The sequence below is a fragment of the Ovis aries genome, chromosome 7 (assembly GCF_016772045.2).
Source record: "Ovis aries strain OAR_USU_Benz2616 breed Rambouillet chromosome 7, ARS-UI_Ramb_v3.0, whole genome shotgun sequence".
Taxonomy (NCBI): Eukaryota; Metazoa; Chordata; class Mammalia; order Artiodactyla; family Bovidae; genus Ovis; species Ovis aries.
In genome coordinates, this window is record NC_056060.1 from 35,427,070 (window position 1) to 35,443,929 (window position 16,860).

The 16,860-nt window shown below is 57.3% G+C and overlaps 2 protein-coding genes across 7 annotated transcripts in view; both read left to right on the plus strand.

Annotated features, from left to right (window-relative positions):
- Positions 1 to 9,668, plus strand: part of MAPKBP1 (mitogen-activated protein kinase binding protein 1) — a 51,295-nt gene extending 41,627 nt beyond the window's left edge. For 5 of the 6 annotated variants that reach the window (XM_042253014.2, XM_027971700.2, XM_060419108.1 and 2 more), the window contains 16 exons: positions 124 to 245; positions 486 to 561; positions 673 to 784; positions 962 to 1,025; positions 1,215 to 1,349; positions 1,537 to 1,673; positions 1,855 to 1,910; positions 2,914 to 3,150; positions 3,607 to 3,773; positions 4,005 to 4,150; positions 4,254 to 4,451; positions 4,609 to 4,693; positions 4,943 to 5,205; positions 5,427 to 6,023; positions 6,469 to 6,554; positions 7,195 to 9,668. In XM_042253014.2, coding sequence (XP_042108948.1) covers positions 124 to 245; positions 486 to 561; positions 673 to 784; positions 962 to 1,025; positions 1,215 to 1,349; positions 1,537 to 1,673; positions 1,855 to 1,910; positions 2,914 to 3,150; positions 3,607 to 3,773; positions 4,005 to 4,150; positions 4,254 to 4,451; positions 4,609 to 4,693; positions 4,943 to 5,205; positions 5,427 to 6,023; positions 6,469 to 6,554; positions 7,195 to 7,422 — 2,709 coding nt within the window. In that variant the 3' untranslated portion in view covers positions 7,423 to 9,668. The remainder of the gene's footprint in view (positions 1 to 123; positions 246 to 485; positions 562 to 672; positions 785 to 961; positions 1,026 to 1,214; positions 1,350 to 1,536; positions 1,674 to 1,854; positions 1,911 to 2,913; positions 3,151 to 3,606; positions 3,774 to 4,004; positions 4,151 to 4,253; positions 4,452 to 4,608; positions 4,694 to 4,942; positions 5,206 to 5,426; positions 6,024 to 6,468; positions 6,555 to 7,194) is intronic. The other variant, XM_027971701.2, reaches the window with a different exon arrangement.
- Positions 9,669 to 9,875: 207 nt separating this feature from the next.
- On the plus strand, positions 9,876 to 16,313 carry JMJD7 (jumonji domain containing 7). Its single transcript, XM_027971704.2, has 8 exons — positions 9,876 to 9,955; positions 13,589 to 13,742; positions 13,818 to 14,071; positions 14,388 to 14,444; positions 14,969 to 15,064; positions 15,242 to 15,318; positions 15,539 to 15,698; positions 15,795 to 16,313. The coding sequence occupies exons 1-8, from the start codon at positions 9,892 to 9,894 to the stop codon at positions 15,881 to 15,883; spliced, it is 951 nt and encodes a 316-aa protein (XP_027827505.1). The 5' UTR covers positions 9,876 to 9,891; the 3' UTR covers positions 15,884 to 16,313.
- The last annotated feature ends 547 nt before the right edge of the window (positions 16,314 to 16,860 follow it).

Sequence of the window (16,860 nt, forward strand, 5' to 3'; positions counted from 1 at the left end):
TTGGGGAAGAGGGGTGGGGTCACTACCATTCCCCTCCCTGAGGTCACAAGAGGTGAGGGGAAGCAAAAGCAAGGCTCCTGGGGCCTGGTGAGGCATCTGGGCGTGGGCTTTCCACCGCTGCAGTCTGGAGATGGAGTGCAGTTTACGCGGACACACCACGTGGTGCGGAAGACGACCCTCTACGACATGGACGTGGAGCCCAGCTGGAAGTACACAGCCATCGGCTGCCAGGACCGGAATATTCGGTGGGCATCCCTTTCTCAGGCCCGAGGGGGTCAGCTCACGGGTGTCTATCTTCTTGTCTAGGACTTTGTACCCCTTGAGGCCACAGAATGAGGACTTTGCCTCACCTAAGAGGTGGTGGCCCTTGGTGTTGGCCTTGGGAGTGGCTTCCAGAGGGAACAGAGCTGGGGGTGAACGCTGGCTGTGCTGCCCACCAAGCGACCATGAGTTCCCGCTCATGTGATGAATGTGTGTCTTCACAGGATCTTTAACATCAGCAGTGGGAAGCAGAAGAAGCTGTTTAAAGGGTCGCAGGGTGAGGACGGCACTCTGATTAAGGTGAGGGCTCAGTGGGATGGGTGCCGGGCCAGAGAATGGGGCCACAGAGGGTGCTGGGTGGAGAGGGCCCGGGGCTTCCTGGCCCTATCCAGCGGTGTGTCCATTCCTCAGGTGCAGACGGACCCCTCAGGGATCTACATCGCTACCAGCTGCTCCGACAAGAACCTCTCCATTTTTGACTTTTCCTCAGGCGAGTGCGTGGCTACCATGTTTGGCCACTCAGGTGAGTGTAGCCCTGCTTCTCTCCCCCTGGAACCTTCGCGTTTCTCCCTAGCCTTTTCTGGGTCCCAGCAGAGCTGTCTGTCCCTCCCCTCCAGCCAACCCCCGACCTCCACTGTTGAGAAGACATCTGGCTGGGACTTTGGGCTGGGGGCTCATCGACCATATTTGTTCTTCACAGAGATTGTCACTGGCATGAAGTTTAGTAATGACTGCAAACATCTCATCTCTGTATCAGGGGACAGGTGAGCAGAAGCCAGCTTCCCTGGGATTCTTCCTGTGTCAGTCCCCTCTGTCCCCATCAGTGATGTCTTGGGAAGTAGGGCTGGACGGGCCCGGCACTGGAGGGTGGCTCTGGTCTCCTTGCCAACCCGGGGAGGTGCTGCCCCCCGCAGTCCCCCCGCCCCTCACCCCGCTCTGTGGCTCCACCCTAGCTGCATATTTGTGTGGCGCCTGAGCTCGGAGATGACCATCAGCATGAGGCAGCGTCTGGCCGAGCTGCGCCAGCGCCAGCGTGGGGGCAAGCAGCAAGGATCGTCCTCTCCCCAGAGGGCCGCTGGACCCAACCGGTGAGATCAGAGTGTGGGTGTGGATGCCGGTGGGTGGGCCTCCAGGCTGCTCCTCCTCCTCGCCATGGACCTGCCGTTCAGCAGCTCTGTGTCTCCCCATACCTGTTCCTTACTCGAAGAGCCACCCCGCTGACCTCTCCACCCACTGAGTCTCCTCTCCCCGTCACCTTGCTTGTCTTGGATGCAGGCACGAGGCCCCCTCGATGCTGTCTCCCGGACCAGCTCTCTCCTCAGACAGCGACAAGGAGGGAGAAGACGAGGGCACGGAGGAGGAGGAGCTCCCAGCACTGCCCGTCCTTGCCAGGGGTGCCACGAAAGAGCCAGGTCTGTGCGAGCCTGTGGTGGGCCAGACAGGGACCGGCTGGGTGGGGACTGGATGCATCCTCAGGGGGACTGAGGGGTGAGAGCAGGGGGTTGAGGCTTTGAAGGGTGTGGGCGGGTAGGGGCTGGCGCTTCCGAGTGAGTGGGCGGGAGACGTGCTCTCTGACTGCCTGTCTCTGTCCAGCCTCAGTGCCCAGCCCAGCCCTGCCCCGAAGCCTGTCCCACTGGGAGATGAGTCGGGTGAGTCACCATTGTTAAAATGTTCTTCCAAGGTTTTAAGGGGTGCAGGATGGTGGAAGCAGGGCTCTCTACACCTGGCGAGGCATCTGGGCATAGGATCTGCCCAGGTGCCCGCCCCCTGTGTTCAAGGAAGCCCCGGGGGTGGTTCCAGGTGAGGCCAGGGGAGATGGCCTACCAGGGTCAGCCACTCTAGGGGGAGCACTCCACTTGTTCAGCCACCTGGGGCCCTGGGAGCAAATGTGAGCAAAGAACCGGTGGAGGTGGGGAGTAGAAAAGGGTCAGAGCTGAACAGTTAGAAGGAAATTTCAAGAAAGTCAAAGGGCCAAAGAATGAAATCTGGAGAAACTTAAGTACTAAAGAAGGTTAGGAGGTAAGCTCAGAACTTCCAGAATAGTTAGGGGGCAAAGGCCTTTAGAGGACCAGTAACTGAACAGTGACTTCGGGTGACCAGGAGGAGGAGAGAGGCTTTCAGAGGCAGCTCAGCCCTCCGTTGTTCCACGTCAGGATTTTAAGCATCAGCGCCTTTCACTGTCAGCAGCAGCTTCATGGGATGAAGGTGGTGTGGGGTCTGGCGCCTTCTGACCAGGCCCTGGGCCTCAAGCCTGGACTCTTGGTTTGTCCTTGGTGCTGTGTATGGACCCGGGGCTGTCCTCGGAGCGGGGGCCTTTTAGAGACTGCCAGGTCGGAGGTGTCCATGACACTGGTGAAGACTGAGACTGGAAGTTCCTCTAGGACAGCACGCGGAGTGAAGCTGAGAGCATGAACTCTGGAGCCAGGCTGCCTGAGCTGGTACCTGCAGGCAGACTGCCTGTGGAACTTGGACCAGTTCCCGAAGCCCTGTATGCTTCACTTTCCCTTCAGTACCTGCCTCCCAAGGTGGTTGTGAGAATTACATGAGCTCATACATGTAAAGTGCCCGGCACACACTAGGTGGCGCATGAGTGTCTGCTGACACTATCGTGTGGCTTACTGTTACTCCTCTCCCACCCCCACCCCATGCCAGGCACAGGAGACGGAGGAGTTCCTGGACCCAGCTCCTGCCACCAACCAAGGACCCAGAAGAAGGGGGCGCTGGGCTCAGCCCGGCGTGGAGCTGAGTGTTCGCTCTATGCTGGACCTGAGGCAGCTGGAGACACTGGCCCCAGGTCCTCGGGGTCCTCACCAGGACTCTCCGGCCATGACCCCTTCAGGTCCTGGGAAGCACAGTTCCCAGGCCCCTGTGACCTCAAGCGTGAGCAAGGTGAGCCCACTTTCTCCCAGCAGCCTCGAGATCTCCAGGCTGGCTCAGCCAGCCTTGGGCCGACAGCAGTGCCTGAGCACTCATCCTGCAGTGGGTCCTCTGCCCCTGTAGGGCATGGGTAACCTGACCTGCAGAGTCAGGGGGGGCTGGTGAGGCTGTGCATCACTTTTCCCCTTGGGTGGAAAAGCAAGGGGTCACCTTTGTCCTGGGTGGGGTTCCCTGGAGGGCTCATGATATGAAGTAGTGGCTGGAGGTTGGCAGCCCAGAGTGCTAATGTGGTTCTTCCAAAGGCTCAAGAACACTGGTTGGAACCCAGCCTGGCTCTTTGGTGTCTGTTCTCAGAGTCGGAGTCTCCCCCAGAGTTGGTGTCCACTGAATCCTTGCTCCCCTGCACCTCCTCTTCAAGACCCTTGCTCACATCAGCAACCCCAGTGATGCCGCTCTGTGTGTTTCCAGAATGAAAAGCTCCCCCGGCCTCAGGCTTCCCAACCCTGTTCCTGCCCCCACATCATCAGATTGTTGTCCCAAGAGGAAGGGGTCTTTGCCCAAGATCTGGAGCCTACACCCATAGAAGATGGTATTGTCTACCCGGAGCCGGGTGACAGCCCCACCCTGGATACCAGGCAAGGGTCCCACAGACTTCTGGGGCCATGCATACCCCCCTCTTACGTCTTTTCCTTCCCAGTGTGCTGTACTTGGGTGGGGGGCTGGCTCCAGGCACTCGGCTTGCCCACCACTGCACCCCTGCCTCATCTCCAGTCCTGCTCATGGGGCAGGAGGAAGGCAGGAGTCCATGGGGCTGCTGCTCACCACTGCTCACCGCCTCTTCTTTCCCCTGTTGGCCTCTCTGGCAGTGAGTTCCAGGTGCAGGCACCAAGCCGAGGGACCCTGGGAAGAGTGTATGCAGACGGCAGGGGCTCAGAGAAGCATAGCCCTGATAGTGCGTGCTCTGTGGACTTCAGCAGCAGCCGCCTTTCCAGCCCTGAGCACCCCAATGAAGGTGAGGCTGCATCCCCAGGGAGGGCCAGGAGCGCAGTGGGAGTGGAGGCTCCGGCGACAGATGGGTGCAGCGTGATGCTTCTCTCCCCTTCCTCCACATCCAGACTCTGAGAGCACGGAGCCCCTGAGTGTGGATGGCATTTCCTCAGACCTTGAAGAGCCAGCCGAGGGTGATGAGGAAGAAGAGGAAGATGAGGGGGGCACTGGCCCCTATGAGGTGCAGGAGGGCAGCCCCCATACCCCAGACCAGGAGCAGTTTCTGAAGCAGCACTTTGAGACTCTGGCCAACGGGGCTGCTCCAGGTGTGGTGAGATTGGTCATTGCAGTCCTCCCTTCGTTCCTCCTTGCCCAGCAGAGAGGGAGGGTCCAAAGGCAGGCCATGCCCAGGGTGGCCTTCCAGGGGAGGGAGAGTCTGGAGCCAGAGCTGGCTGCAAGTCGTGGTTTCTGTCACCCTGGCAGGGGGCCCAGTCCGGGTACCAGAGCGGACAGAGTCTCGGAGCATCTCTTCACGATTCCTGTTGCAAGTGCAGAGCCCCTCACTCAGGTACTCTCCCACACAGCCCAAGCTTTCCTGACCTTGCAGTGCTCCCAGTAGGGCCTATCCTGCCCCGGGGCAGCCTGAGCCCTCTCCTCTCCAAGGCTCAGTCTTCCTTGCCCAACAGCACTGCGCCCTCCAGCTTTGTCCTGGCTGATTTGGTGCCCGCTCTTCTCTCCCAGCGCCCCTCAGTGCACTGTCTTGTTCAGGGAGCAGCTCTGAGCCTTCTCTGGGCCTTCTTCCACATTTCCTCCCTAGGGAACCATCCCCATCTTCCTCAAGCCTGGCAGTGACGTCGAGACTGGCCCAGGGGCTGCAGGTTTCTGGTGAGCAGCCGAGAGGCAGTGGTGCCAGTCCTCCAGGAGCACCCCCAGAGGCTGAGCCTTCCCCTGGAAACCCTGTGCTGTTGCCGCGACGCCGTCTTAGCCCGGACAGTGGCTGGTCCCTCAAGAGAGTGGCTGCAGCCGGCCCCACAGGCGGACTCCAGAAAGCCCAGTCGGTGCAGAGTCTGGTACCACAGGGTGAGGCACCCAGGGGGCTCAGCTCCAGGGGTGGGGTGTTTGGAGCACATGGGCATGCTCGAGGAAGGTGGCCTCATGGAGCCCTGATGTGTCACTGGGCTTGCAAGTCAGTGTCCATTAGTGGGTGTGTAAGGGTGCAGCAGCTCCTAGGGAGCTGAGCCTTAGCACCTGGGACGTCTTCCTCACCCCCTGACCCATGTGCGTCTCTGTCTCCTCTACAGATGAGGTCCCTCCACCAGGCCTGTTGCTCTCACAGGAGGTGGAAGCCCAGGGGTGCCTGCGCTCCTTGCCCACAGCTGATCGCCGTCTGTCTCGGCCCCACTCGTACCAGAGCCCCACCACCAGTTCCATGGCCAAGATTGCCCGCAGCATCTCTGTTGGGGAAAACCTGGGTCTGGCTGCTGAACATCAAGCTCCTGCCCCCGTCCGCATCTCACCACTCAACAAGCTGGCCCTGCCCAGCCGGGCTCACTTGGTCCTGGATATCCCAAAGCCACTGCCTGATCGTCCTACCTTGGCCACCTTCTCACCTGCTACCAAGGGCCAGGCCCCTGGTGAGGCAGAACAGCTCAGCTGCCTAGCGGGGCTAGGAAAGGCTCACAGTACAGCTGAGAGGCAGGCCTGTTCAGGGGCGGGTGCCACTCCCAAGCCTAGGACAGAGTGCCAGGCTCAGCCTGGGCCCAACAGCCCCCGTGCCCAGCAACTGCCGGCCAGCAGCCTCCTCCGAGGCCCTGTGAACTTGCAGCCCCCACCCCTTGAGAAGACTCCCAGCCCTGTGGAATGTGCCAGGCCAGGGCCAACCCTGAGCCGGGACTCAGGTGTGCACCGCTCCCCAGCTCTCATCTCCCACCCCATCCTCTCTCTCCCGTCTTGTCGGCCGCTCTCTGGCTCCATCTCATTTCTGTGGGTCCAGCCTCTGGTGTTTCTCGTCCTGTCTGCTCCTGTTTCGGTCTGTAAGTCACACCCCTGATGGTGAGACACTCTGGCTAACCTTTATGGGCTCTCTATGACCCACTTCCCCTTCATTGCCCTCTAGCCCCTGGGGCTGGAGCTGGCCCTCTCCTCTGGACTGCGTTTCCTGTGTGGTATTGGGAGAGTGTTGAGAACGAAGGAGGCCAGAGGAAGGGACTCAGGGCCTGTGGTGCTGGACAGGGTTGGGGGTTGGGTTGGGGTAGGCCTCTCTTGCTCTGAGCGGCCCCTGGGTGGGCAGTCTGGAAAGGACAACTCTTCTGGGCCTTGCTGAGCTGTGTCTGTCCCTTCCAGAACCAGCAGTGAGCCTGGAGCAGTGCGAGCAGCTTGTGGCTGAGCTCCAGGGCAGTGTGCGCCAGGCCGTGCAGCTCTACCACTTGGTATGTGTTGGGCACCCCCCGCCCCCTCTCCCCGTCTGCCCAGCAGGAAGACAGAGCACGTCAGGGGTGCTGGTTGAGTATCTAGCACACAATGCTAAGGCTCTTCCCCTGGCGAGTGGGGGGAACAGTTATGAACTCTGAGGAGGCGAGGGGGTTAGGAACCAGGCCAGGCCTTTTGAACTTGAGTACGTATCAGTCATTTCTGGCTAACAGCTGGAGGAGACATCCTCAGACAGGAGGGGACGGTGTAGAGAGCTCTCATGTTCTAGTTTGCTTAGGACCATCAGCTTATGCCTGTTGTCCAGGTATAATTATTAATAGTATCCCTTTTCATATTCAGAAATGATTTGGCCACTCTGAACATAGGGGACAGTCCCACAGGGGCTGAGATTTGAAAGAGGAATTGCTAACAAGATGTAGATGGTGTCACATCTGATGGTTACCCCTAGGGTCTGCCTCTATCCCCTAGCCTCTGATCATACTTGCTGATCTTGGCGTGCGGAACTCCTGGCCACACCCAGCAGGGCATGCAGTCCCTTCTTGGGAGCAGGCTAGACCCGGTCGGGGTCCCTCCCCTTTCTGCATCCGTTGACAATCCCCTCCACTGTTCCTCCAACTCACTTCAGGGGTCCCGTTGCAGGTGGCCAGCTGTAAGACACCCTCGGTGGAACAAAGTCGCATCACCCAGCTCCTCAGAAACACCTTCTCTTCAGTGCGGCAGGAGCTGGAGGCCCTGGCCGGGGCAGTGATGGCCAGCCCGGGCGGGAGCCCTGGGGCTGTGGGGGCCGAGCAGACACAGGCCCTGCTGGAGCAATACTCAGAGCTGCTGCTTCGAGCTGTGGAGCGGCGCATGGAACGCAGACTCTGAGTTCCAGAAGCCTGTCCCCAGTGAATGCTCCCCCCATTCCAAACTGCATCTCTCCTCCACTCACCAAAACCTGCAAGGATGCTTGGAGTGGAGAGCAGGGATCCATGCTCAGTGGGGCCATGGCTTTTGCAGCTGTTCCTCACGGGACCCCTGTATTTATTAATTTATTTCCCTGACTGTTGCCTCACTCTCTTGGAACTCCTGCCCTCTACAGCCATCTGGTGGCTCACGCAGGGGCAGATCTTGGTCTTTGTCATCTTGGTGCTGTGAGGAGTCAGAGGGCAGCCTGCCCCACCTGGGGCAAGTCCGGAAAGGCCTGCCCTCCCTTCTTAGAAGCCATTTGAAATTACTGCAGGGATCAGCTCCCTGGGGTGGAGCACACACAGGGTATCCAGGAGGGTAGAGGTGAGAGGTGATCTGGTGTCCTTGCCCTCTGGCCAACGGCGGAACTTCACCTCTACCTCCATGCCCCCTCCCACACCAGCTTACTCCCCTGATTGCCAGAGCGGGGGTTGTCTGTTTTCCCCACTTGCTGGCAGTTCAGAAAGGCAGAGCCCTCTGGCCCTCTGGAGCCCTCCCAGCCATCAGGAAGCTTGAGTTGGTGTCAAGGCCTGAGCCCCCACATTCCACTCCCATTCCCCCCTCCAGGGGGGCCCTAGCATTGTCTCTTCCTGTGCCCCCTTTCTCTCCTGGCCGGAACTTGTGGAGCCAGCTGTGGGATGTTGCTGCAGGACAGTAAAGCCCTCTGCTGGGCAAACATCAAGCCCTGGCCTCCTTTCCTCAGCCCCTTGGCCTTCCCTGTTCTTCAGCCCTGGTCCCCAACAGGCTGCTGAAGCTGAGGCCACCTTCTCCCTTCAGCCTGAGTGATGCTCAGTCAGAAGCCTGTGTTGGAACTTCCCTCGTAGTTTACAGGGCGCCGGCCCACCTTCTAAGGACCTTGGCCACAGAAGAAACCTACACAAAGGCACACACACACACACTGAGTGTTCACTGCTAGACCCCTCGGCTGGCTGATGTGTGCCTGCTTTCCTTTCAGATCCCACACACACACACCACACACACACACACCACACACACACACACACACACACATACACTGTGCTGGCTGATGTGTATCTGCTTTCCTTTCACATCCTGCCCCTGGCTTTGTCACTCTGGCTCTTACCAAGAATATGAAGAGGGATGAACACACTAAGCCTGGATTCTGGATTCTTGGTTTTCACAGCCTAGCTGATGTGTAATGGCCCAGAGTATCTGTTTTGGGTAGAAGGAGCCTCCTCAAGGGGAGTGCTGGGCACCAGGTGTGCTGGAGGCTGGAGAGAGAGAGGCCCATGGGGCTGCAGCAGGGGCCAAGAGACACGAAATGTGGTAGGTGGGCCAGGTAAGTGGTAGAGGTGAGGGGACAGAGTTAGGAGGGTAGTGTTAGGGGTGAGGGGAAGGAGCCAGGGTACAATGGGCAAGTAGAGTAGGACCAGGTACAGAAGCAGCTGTGGAAGAGTTGGGGTGAAGAATGTGTCTCTAGGCCCTGCTGCTTCCTCTGCCTCAGGTAAGTCAGGGTAGCTCTGCTACAGCTCCAGCCTGGAAAGCTGTGTCCCTGTGGGCTCTGCTGGCGCTGTGGGTGGAGGCTTGAAGTTGGATTCTCAAGGGTGCCCAGCTCTGCTTGCATTAGTCACCTGACCCCTATTTCACCCTCACTCTTCTCTACTACCACCACCTGCATGGCCAAGCTGCCAAGAAATCCTGGCCGAGGAACTCTCAGAGCTGAGTGTGGACCCCAAGAGGCCACAGCTGCCCTTGTCATAGTTAGAAATCCGCTCCCCATGTACCCCTGACCAGCACAGCAGCTGCAGTCTACTGCAAGTGGGGCTCAGGCCTGGCCCTCTGGGCTGGGTTCCTGGCCACCCTCAGCCAGTCTATTATCCCTCACGAGGACGGAGCGACACTCCTGCTGAGGTTTGTGGGAAGGTGGCCACCCTTTTGATTACCAACCCCCACCCCCGCCCAGCGTGGGAAGATGTTGTGGTCGGCGCCCGTCCCCTTCTGCATGTCTGAGGCCACCGGCAACTGCCGCCCCCGTTCAGATCTGCCCTGACCCAGTTTTGAAAGCCCCTTATTTATAAGTTTTATACTTTGCCCAGGCCATGGCGCTTCCCCCATATCCCCAGGTCTCACAGGGCAGAGGCTGTTTTTAACATGTCCGTTTGTATTGATGTATGAACTCGTCAATAAACACAATCATTTGCTAACTCTGGGTGGTCAGCGAGTGGCGCGGGCCACAGAATCTGTGGTGGCGTGGGGGTAGGGCAGTTGACGGCTGCGACTGCAGCCACGGGGGGGCGGGGGGGACGACGAGGCGGCCTCGGGGACGCAGCCCGAGCTCAGGCGTGAGGCCGCAGGGGAGGGCGGGGCCTTAGGGCCGGGGCGGAGTCTTGAGAGGGGAGGGGCGGGGCCTCGGGCGGCGGCGGCGTCATGGCGGAGGCGGCTTTGGACGCTGTGCGGAGGGAGTTACGAGAATTCCCGGCTGCGGCAAGGGGTGAGTGGGCTAGCTTGTTGACTGCCAAGCAACCTCAAGACGCGGGAGTGGCCTTGGGCTTGCCGGGAACCGGGTTTCAGAGCCGGGTGCGCCCTGGTCCTTCCTGGGCCGCTGATAACAGGGTGCACCCTGTTTCTTGTCTTCAAGGAGCTTGGAACCTCGTGCACATGGATGGCCTCTGTAATCAATCTTCCGCAACCCCGACCCCTCAGCCCCCTGGGTGGGTCCTCCTCTCCCCTCCTCCCGTGTTCCCACACCTTCGTGGCTCCCTGGGGTGACTCTTCACCTATTCCCAAGGCCCGGTGTAGTCTTGATTCTGGCGCTTGTTCTGTTTCCCACTGTCAGCCCGCACCGAGTAACTGGGGCTCTCTGTTGTCTTTTCCACCCTTCTCTGTTTTGGAGTCTTTAAAGTTTCTTCCTCTGGATCGCTTCCTTCAGGATTAGACGCCTCCAAGCCAGGAGCGCTGCAGAATTTCAGGATGATTGGAGGCGGCTGTACTAGAGATCCCCTGCTTGGTTTTTATTTTTTCCCTCTCATTCTCTCCCTTTTCTCTTTATATTTTTAAGCAATGTCTTATCACTGAATAGTAACATGGGCACGTTGTTTAAAAACCAGCAGATTTATGTAAAGTGAATGTCCTTCATTCCCATTCTAGGTTGCTTCCTTCCAGCAGTACTCTTATTAATATCCACACACACACCTATGACTGGATATCTCCCTTTTTATACAAATGGTAGCTTGTTAAGCACACTCTTCTGGTTCCCTAAATCTTCTAGGTCCATCTAAGTCTTCTTAGTCTTTTCCGCATCTGTGTACTAATACTGTAATTTGCTTAATTAACCCCCTCTTGGTAGGCATTTAGGTTATTTTTCAACCTATTGTTTTTAATACAGCATTCAATACTTTGAGTATTTAACAAATATTTAGTAAGCACTGCAATGTGCCAGACTCTGTTCAATATGTTTAGGATACATCACTAAAACAGATCTCTGCCCTCAGAGCTTACATTTTAAGTGAGGAGACAGTTACCTGTAGGCACACTAGATGAATAAATCATAGAGTAGGGAAAAAATGGGCTAGAAGATAAGTAGCTTGGGGTAAAAAAGTAAAGCACAGTGAGGAGACTCGATGTGGCAGTGGGCCAGGTTACACTTTGAAATGAGAAGGTCAGGGTGGGCCTCTGACAAGGTGACATTTGAGCACTGGCTTGAAGAAGGAGGGGAGCGGGTGCCCGAGCAGACCTCTCCTCTGAGAGAAGAGAATTCTAGGCAAGGGCAGGCGGGTCAGATGCTGTAAGGTGGGAGTGTGCCAGGTGTGTCCAAGGATCAGTGAGGAGGCCAGTGTGGCTGGAGCAGAGTCTTTGTGCACATGTATGTTTTTGTTGGTTAAATTCCTAGCGGAAGAATTGTCAGACCAAAGGAATTGTTTGGGTCCTTTATGAAATTCTCCCTTTGAAGCCTCAGGAGGGAATAGTGGCCATTCTTTAAAGGAACTCTAAATGGTGAAAAGTAAAACTGAAATAATTGCAGGAAATACAAAGGGTTAAAAAAAAAGCAGTTTCCACATAATATAAGAGTTCTAGTGAGAATAATAGGGAGATTTATTGGGACTTCACTGGTGGTCCAGTGGTTAATAAGACTCTGGCTCCCAGTCCAGCGGGCATGAGTTCAGTCCCTGGCTGGGAAATAGAATCCCTCGTGCCACATGGGATGGCTGAAAAATAAATAACACAGTGGCTATGTAAATCAGCCATACTTCAGAACAGAATAGGGAGATTTATTGAGCCCCACAAGGTGACTGCTCGGATGGGCTGGCATGACTGGGGAGACCATTGCCAGATTCCTCCCTCTTTTCCCATATCTGCCTGGCACGTTCCATCTTGCTTTTTGAGCCAGTGGAGTAAGCACACTTCCTTTTCATGTTTTCCTGGGTCCCCCAGAGTCTTCCCACTCAGTTTCCATTTTTGATCTAACGCCATTTCACTTTCCAGCTGTTTGCAAGGCCCAGATGACCGGTGTGGAGAGGCGGTCATGAGAGAGACCATGAGCCCAGAGGTGAAAATGAGTGCAGTGGCTATTGGGAGAGCGTATCGTAACCGCCCACTGGGGACGAACATTCAGGCTAGACCGCAGGGATGAAAATAACAGCGAAGCCTCACACTCTGTGTAAAAGCCAGGAGGAAGGCATTCCTGTGTGAGCAGCAAAAACAAAGTTGGGCATCCCCTGAGTAGAGTGTGTGCTGAGGGGCAGGCCCCAGATGGAAGGAAGCCGGACTGGAAGAGTAGGTTGGGGCTCATCACAGAGCACTTTGAATATGTGCCAAGGCCGACTGTGTTTCGTCAGGAGCAGTGGTTAGCCATCAAAGGACTTTTTACTAGGGTGTGACGAGATTGTATTTTAGAAAGATGACAGGGGCCTGGATGAAGGATTTTTTTGAGAAGGAGTGGAATTCAGCCCAGGAAACCAGTTGGTTCACTGCAGCAATCATCCAGCCGGAAGATGTTGGAGACTTACATTCAACCATTAAGCAGATACTTACTGAGCACCTACTGTGAGCCAGGTACTATTCCAGGTACTAGGGATACATCAGTGAATAAGACAAGCATCCATGTCCTCATGGAGCAAACATTCTAGCAAGAAAAACTGGTAAATAATTGGGATAAGTAAAATATATAGTGTGTAAGGTGGTGATAGATGATAGAAAAAAAAAAACAAAACAAAAAACAGGGGCATAAGGATATTGAGGGCAGGTTACAATTTTAAAAATAGTGGCCAGGGAGGAAAGCCTCATCAAAGTGACCTTTGAGGACCCAAATGAGCTAACTTTGTGGATGCCAGGAGAGGAAAGGGGTATGTGGTGTGGCTTGAGACACATAGGTAGTAGAATCAACGGCAGGTAGAGATGATCAATAGGATGCCCGGAGTGAGGGAGATGGAAGAGTCAAAAGAGGTTTTTGTTAAGAGTGACGGAGGGCCGTTACTGATACCCCGCAGGTGGTGCGCCGCAGTCTGCCCACAGGCACACGGCAGTCTTGGGTGTCTGAGGCTGGTGATGCTGTTCGGTAAGACAGAGCAGACAGTTCAGCCCTTACTTTTCCTCCGATGGTTTCATGCAGCAGCTTGTCTCCCCAGTTAGGTTGTGAGCTTCTTGAGATGGTGCTCGGATCATCCCTTAATACCTCCATGATGCCACGGCAAGGACGGAGCACATTTTGGGTGCTTCCCAGAGATCCTTGGCCCACTCATAGCAGCACTGGCCTTGGGGCCTCAGCTCTACTCACTTTGGAGCTCCAGTGCTGCCCTCCATGGCTGCCTTTCCTAATGGATGCCAGGAAGTTGGCTACTCCAGAGTGGGAAGGCCAGGGGTCCCCTGGGCAGGGCCGGACATGGCCCCGTGGAGCGTTTGGGTTGGGCCTTGTGGACATCCTGGTGTGTTTATGGGTGTTTCACACTTTCTTCCTTAAACTTCCCTCCTCATTCTTCTATTCCTGACTGTCCAGGGTCCCTTGGTCACTGTTAGGCCTTGCTCAGTGACACAGAAGCCTGCTGGAGTGGGCATCTCTTACGTGGGCAGTGGGGCAGCCACTGGGTACTGTTGGTGTCAGCCCCTCCCCCAACTCTCTCTCTCTCAGAGCTCAGCGTGCCTCTTGCTGTTCCCCACCTGGACGAGCCCCCAAGTCCCCTCCACTTCTACCGGGACTGGGTCTGCCCCAACAGGCCCTGCATCATCCGAAACGCCCTGCAGCACTGGCCAGCCCTCCGGAAGTGGTCCCTCCCCTACCTCAGGTGGGGGCTGCCCTGGGCAGGGTGTGGGCGGTGCTTTGGGGCCTCCAGGGCTGAGCTGAATGTTCCTTCCTCCAGAGCCACTGTGGGCTCCACAGAGGTGAGTGTGGCAGTGACCCCAGATGGCTACGCGGATGCCGTGCGGGGAGACCGCTTTGTGATGCCTGCTGAGCGCCGCCTGCCCCTGAGCCGTGTGCTGGACGTGCTGGAGGGCCGAGCCCAGCACCCTGGGGTTCTCTACGTGCAGAAGCAGTGCTCCAACCTGCCCACTGAGCTGCCCCAGCTACTGCCTGATGTGGAGCCCCATGTGCCCTGGGCCTCTGAGGCGCTGGGTGAGTGGAGGCGGGGCCGCAGTGGGGAGGAGACGGGAGGGTGGGAGCAGCCTCCTTCCTGTTTCTCTCCCCTTGGTGATGGCAGCCCACATTCTCGGCCCCACAGATCCCTAGGCCTTGACTTCATTTTGATGAACCACTGAAGATTGCTGCTCTTCCACCTGCCCCAGGGGACAGAGGTCCCTTGCCATGCTTGCCCACCTCTGCCTCTTCTCCCTGCTCTTCCCCTGGGACCCCACTGCTCCCTTCCCAACATCACCGCTGGTGACTCCCAGCCTGGCCTCTCCTAACTCGTGCTCTGTCCTCTGACCCACAGGGAAGATGCCTGATGCTGTGAACTTCTGGCTGGGAGAGGCAGCTGCAGTGACATCGTGTAGGCGTCGGGAGTGCAGAGCAGGGGAGGAGGTTGTGGGGAGGCAGGTGAGGTGCAGAGTGGAAGGCTGACCTTGGATGGAAATTGGACTGCCTGATCTTTAAAATTTCTTCTGGGGTTCTGGGGCTCAGATCCATCAGAGGGCCTTCTCTGACAGCTCCAGGTGGGTGGAGATGCCCACGACATTGGACCTGGGGGACACTGCCTCTTCTAGGTCCCTAGAAAGCGCTGAAGGCCAGCTGAGTCAGGGTGGGCTCACAAGAAGCCTGTTTGTGTGAATTTCCCTCTTGGTGAAGATGAGCCCAGGGCCTGGCGAGGGTCTAGTCCCTGGCAGGCAGAGATTGGAGATGCCCAAAGGCCTGCCAGGCTCCCTTCATGGCATCCTCTTGAGCCTGCTGTGATTCCGTGCGCTCTTCTGCCACATCATAAGCTTTCTTGGGGTGCAGGGCCCCAAGCGCAGTCATCTCTGCCCTCCTGTGGCCTGCTCCTCATAACCCTGCCTGCTCGGCCCTCTGTGTTGGCAGTGCATAAGGACCATTATGAGAACCTCTACTGTGTGGTCTCGGGAGAGAAGCACTTCCTGCTGCATCCACCCAGTGACCGGCCCTTCATCCCCTATGGTAGGGGATATAACTTGGGAGGGGCCGGGGAGCCCCGTGGTGGAGGGAGGGCAGTGGGGAGCCCCAGGCGGGCGGGGGACACCCTGGCCCCCCTGCCCCTGCACTCGGAACACGAGGGAGGGGGTGTCACACCCCAGGCCTTTTGAGGATCCTCAGATTTTCTCCCTCTGGTTTCAGAACTGTACACACAGGCAACCTATCAGCTAACTGAAGAGGGCTCATTCAAGATGGTGGATGAAGAGGCCATGGAGAAGGTGTCTGCCTTGTTCCTGGGCCCTGGGAGAGGGGAGGCAAGGAGCCTGGACTCTGAGGAACAGGCACCAAAGAGATGGCGAGGTGGCGCTTTGCTGAAGAATCCCTCCTTCTGGGCTTCCCAGTGCTGAGCAGGGCAGGGCCCAGGGCATTTACCTCCAGGGACAGAGTTCGGAGCCTGGGGGCTTTGGGCCTGCTCCCTGGAGTCTGCCGTGTCCCCAGGTGCCGTGGATCCCCCTGGACCCTCTGGCTCCAGATCTGGCCCGGTACCCCAGTTACTGCCAGGCCCAGGCGCTTCGCTGCACAGTGCGGGCGGGTGAGATTCTCTACCTGCCGGCCCTGTGGTTCCACCATGTCCAGCAGTCCCATGGCTGCATTGCTGGTAAGGGGCAGCCCAGGTCACTGCGGGTGGGTGGGGAAGTGGGGAATCTAAGTCAGAAGGGGGACCCTTGTGCTCTGGTTTCTATTTCCCCTACAGTGAATTTCTGGTACGACATGGAATATGACCTCAAGTACAGTTACTTCCAGCTGCTTGACTCCCTCACTAAGGTCTCGGGCCTCAACTGACCGAGCCCTGGTGAATATCGCCAAGAACTACCCATGGAAAAGGCCACACCTCTCCCAGGCTGGTCAGCTCTAGAGGCAGCCTGGAGCCAGAGGTGCTGGCTGTCAGCCAGGTCGGGCTTAGGGTCAGCTCCAGAGGCTTGGGAGGCGGCCTGGAGGACCAGGAGGTGCCGGGCAGGTCTGGGTGTGAGCTCCCAGGAAGCTGGCACCCAGGTGAGGCAGCATCCTGTTCTGGAAGAGGAGGGGACTTGGGCGCTGCCTCACCTCTCATCAGCGCCATGACCCATGACCTTGTGCCACTTACTGCCTCACAACAGTGGTGTCCTGTCTGTAAAACGGAGATAATGATGGTTTCTACCTCACAGGGTGCTGGGAGTGCTATCTGTGAGCCTGGCACAGAGGAAGTGTTCAATAAAAGGCATTGATGACTCAAGTGTGCTGAGAGTCTCTTGCCGTTGCCTTCCATGGTCTGCTGAAGGCTGGAAGGTACAGGTGAACATTTTGGAGTGATGGTAGTTGTGGTGAGGGCTGGGTCTAGGCTGGGGCCTGTGGACGAGACCCCTCTGTCCACCACAGCCGTCACAGCCTCTCTGGGGCATTCATGCAGACCCCAGCCTTGCTGTAACAGTGGCATGGAGCTCATGGGCTCAGAGCCTGCAAAGCTCTTCTAGCTTCACTCTGGACCTATTCTCCTCCAGCTCTAGGGCAGCTGGTGGGGTCTGGGGTCCTGGGGGTCACCGCTGTTTCTCTCACAACAAGCACATTTTATGTTTTGGCTGCCCAGTATGTAGGATCCTGGTTCCGTGACCAGGAATGATCGTGTGACCCTGCAGTGGAAGCATGGAGTCTCAACCGCTGGACCACCAGGGAAGTCCCTGGCATGCAGCTTTGAAGGGCTTGTTTCATAGAACAAGCCACAGCTCTGCCTGGTTATGCTGGGGCCCGGGGCACTCAGATCGACCAGCGCTCCTTTCAAAACC

Excerpts from the sequence above, each read along its gene's own strand:
- JMJD7 (XM_027971704.2), top strand. The coding sequence starts at position 9,892 with ATGGCGGAGGCGGCTTTGGACGCTGTGCGGAGGGAGTTACGAGAATTC. Across the intron at positions 9,956-13,588 it reads ATTCCCGGCTGCGGCAAGGG|AGCTCAGCGTGCCTCTTGCT; the intron begins GTGAGTGGGCTA and ends TCTCTCTCTCAG. Across the intron at positions 15,065-15,241 it reads CCGGCCCTTCATCCCCTATG|AACTGTACACACAGGCAACC; the intron begins GTAGGGGATATA and ends CTCTGGTTTCAG.